The sequence below is a fragment of the Carlito syrichta genome, unplaced genomic scaffold (assembly GCF_000164805.1).
Source record: "Carlito syrichta isolate Samal-C Ts95f unplaced genomic scaffold, Tarsius_syrichta-2.0.1 Scaffold302231, whole genome shotgun sequence".
NCBI lineage: Eukaryota > Metazoa > Chordata > Mammalia > Primates > Tarsiidae > Carlito > Carlito syrichta.
This window is the reverse complement of record NW_007246327.1, coordinates 211,609-212,959: the sequence shown is the minus strand read 5'-3', so window position 1 is coordinate 212,959 and position 1,351 is coordinate 211,609. Positions and strand designations below refer to the sequence as shown.

The 1,351-nt window shown below is 54.1% G+C and overlaps 1 protein-coding gene across 1 annotated transcript in view; it reads left to right on the top strand.

Annotated features, from left to right (window-relative positions):
* NRG2 (neuregulin 2) overlaps positions 1–122 on the top strand; it is a 192,686-nt gene extending 192,564 nt beyond the window's left edge. The window contains exon 11 of the mRNA XM_008056141.2: positions 5–122. Within this exon, the coding sequence (XP_008054332.1) occupies positions 5–122 (118 nt within the window). The remainder of the gene's footprint in view (positions 1–4) is intronic.
* The last annotated feature ends 1,229 nt before the right edge of the window (positions 123–1,351 follow it).

Here is a 1,351-nt window from a genome sequence, read left to right as displayed (position 1 = left end):
CGCTGTGCCCGGCGGCCGACAGCAGGACTTACTACTCCCTGGACAGCCACAGCACGCGGGCCAGCAGCAGACACAGCCGCGCGCCGCCCGCGCGGGCCCCGCAGGACTCGGCGCCGCTCTAGGGCCCGCCGCCCGCTGTCTCCGGGAGGGCGGAGACCCCGCCCGCGGGAAGGAGGGAAGCGAGAAATAAAAATATTTTTATTTTCTATAAAAGGAAAAAAGTATAACAAAATGTTTTATTTTCATTTTAGCAGAAATTGTCTTATAATACTAGCTAACGGCAAAGACGTTTTTATAGGGAAACTATTTATATGTAACATCCTGATTTACAGCTTCGGAAAAAAAAAAAGAAACAACAAAAAAAAAAGAGAGATGGGCCAATTTTTTGACTCTTTAATAGAAACCTATTTTGTGGTGCCTTTTGCTGTACGCTAATCTGGGGCTCCTGGAGCGAAGACTGGGTTGCACGTGGGGCCGGGGGTGCTGTCGGGTCGCGAGCTGGGTGGGCAGGGGGCGAGAGAAAGCGGGCCAGGAAGAGGCTGCCTGCAGGGTTCGGGCAGGGGCCAGTGACGGGTTGGCCCTGAGGAAGAAAACGGGGACAGAAGTGGCTTTGCCCCCAGGCAAGATCTGGAGTCCCGGCCCGGGGAGGAGGGGTGTCCTGAGTTTGGAGCTTGAGCTGGGGTAACTTCCAGGGCGAGATGAAGGCCCAGCACAGCTACCAGGATGGGGAGGGGGCCTCCCCGCTACTCACAGCTGTGAAGGGGGGGGAATGGAGAAAGGTCTCCCCAGCGGCCTGGGCCCCAGGAGGGGCAGCTCTGCCAGGGGCCCAGTGTTCGCAGCTCCTCCTCCCCCGTGGCCTCCAGGACGCCCCTCCGTCCTCTGCAGCGCCTTCGTTTACAGGTCGTTTTTTCTATTTTACGCCTGCATGTCCTTTGCATTTCAGATTCTTTAGATTGGATGCATGGTCACGCTGGGACCGAGAAGAGCCACTGGACAGTGTATTCGAGTCCCCTTTTAGCAATAAAGTTACACCATTTCCTTCTCACTGGCCTCCTCCCAGCCGCTAGCCCACCTATGACTTCCACTCCCTCTCCAGCCCTGCCCTCCCCACCCCTCAAAACTGGGTCCACTGCTAATTTGTCAAAAAGGTAATTGTTAAAAAAAAAAAACCAAACCCAGCAGAAACAAATGGGAACCCTGCCCTGAAATGTCCAAACACCTGACTGTTGACACTTGAACATTTTTATATTATAAATAAAATCAGAAAGAACTCCTGTTTGACTGTGTCTGCCTAGCCCCCAACCGAGGAGGGAAGTCTGAGCATGAGGACAAGATGGAGGTGGATGGATGT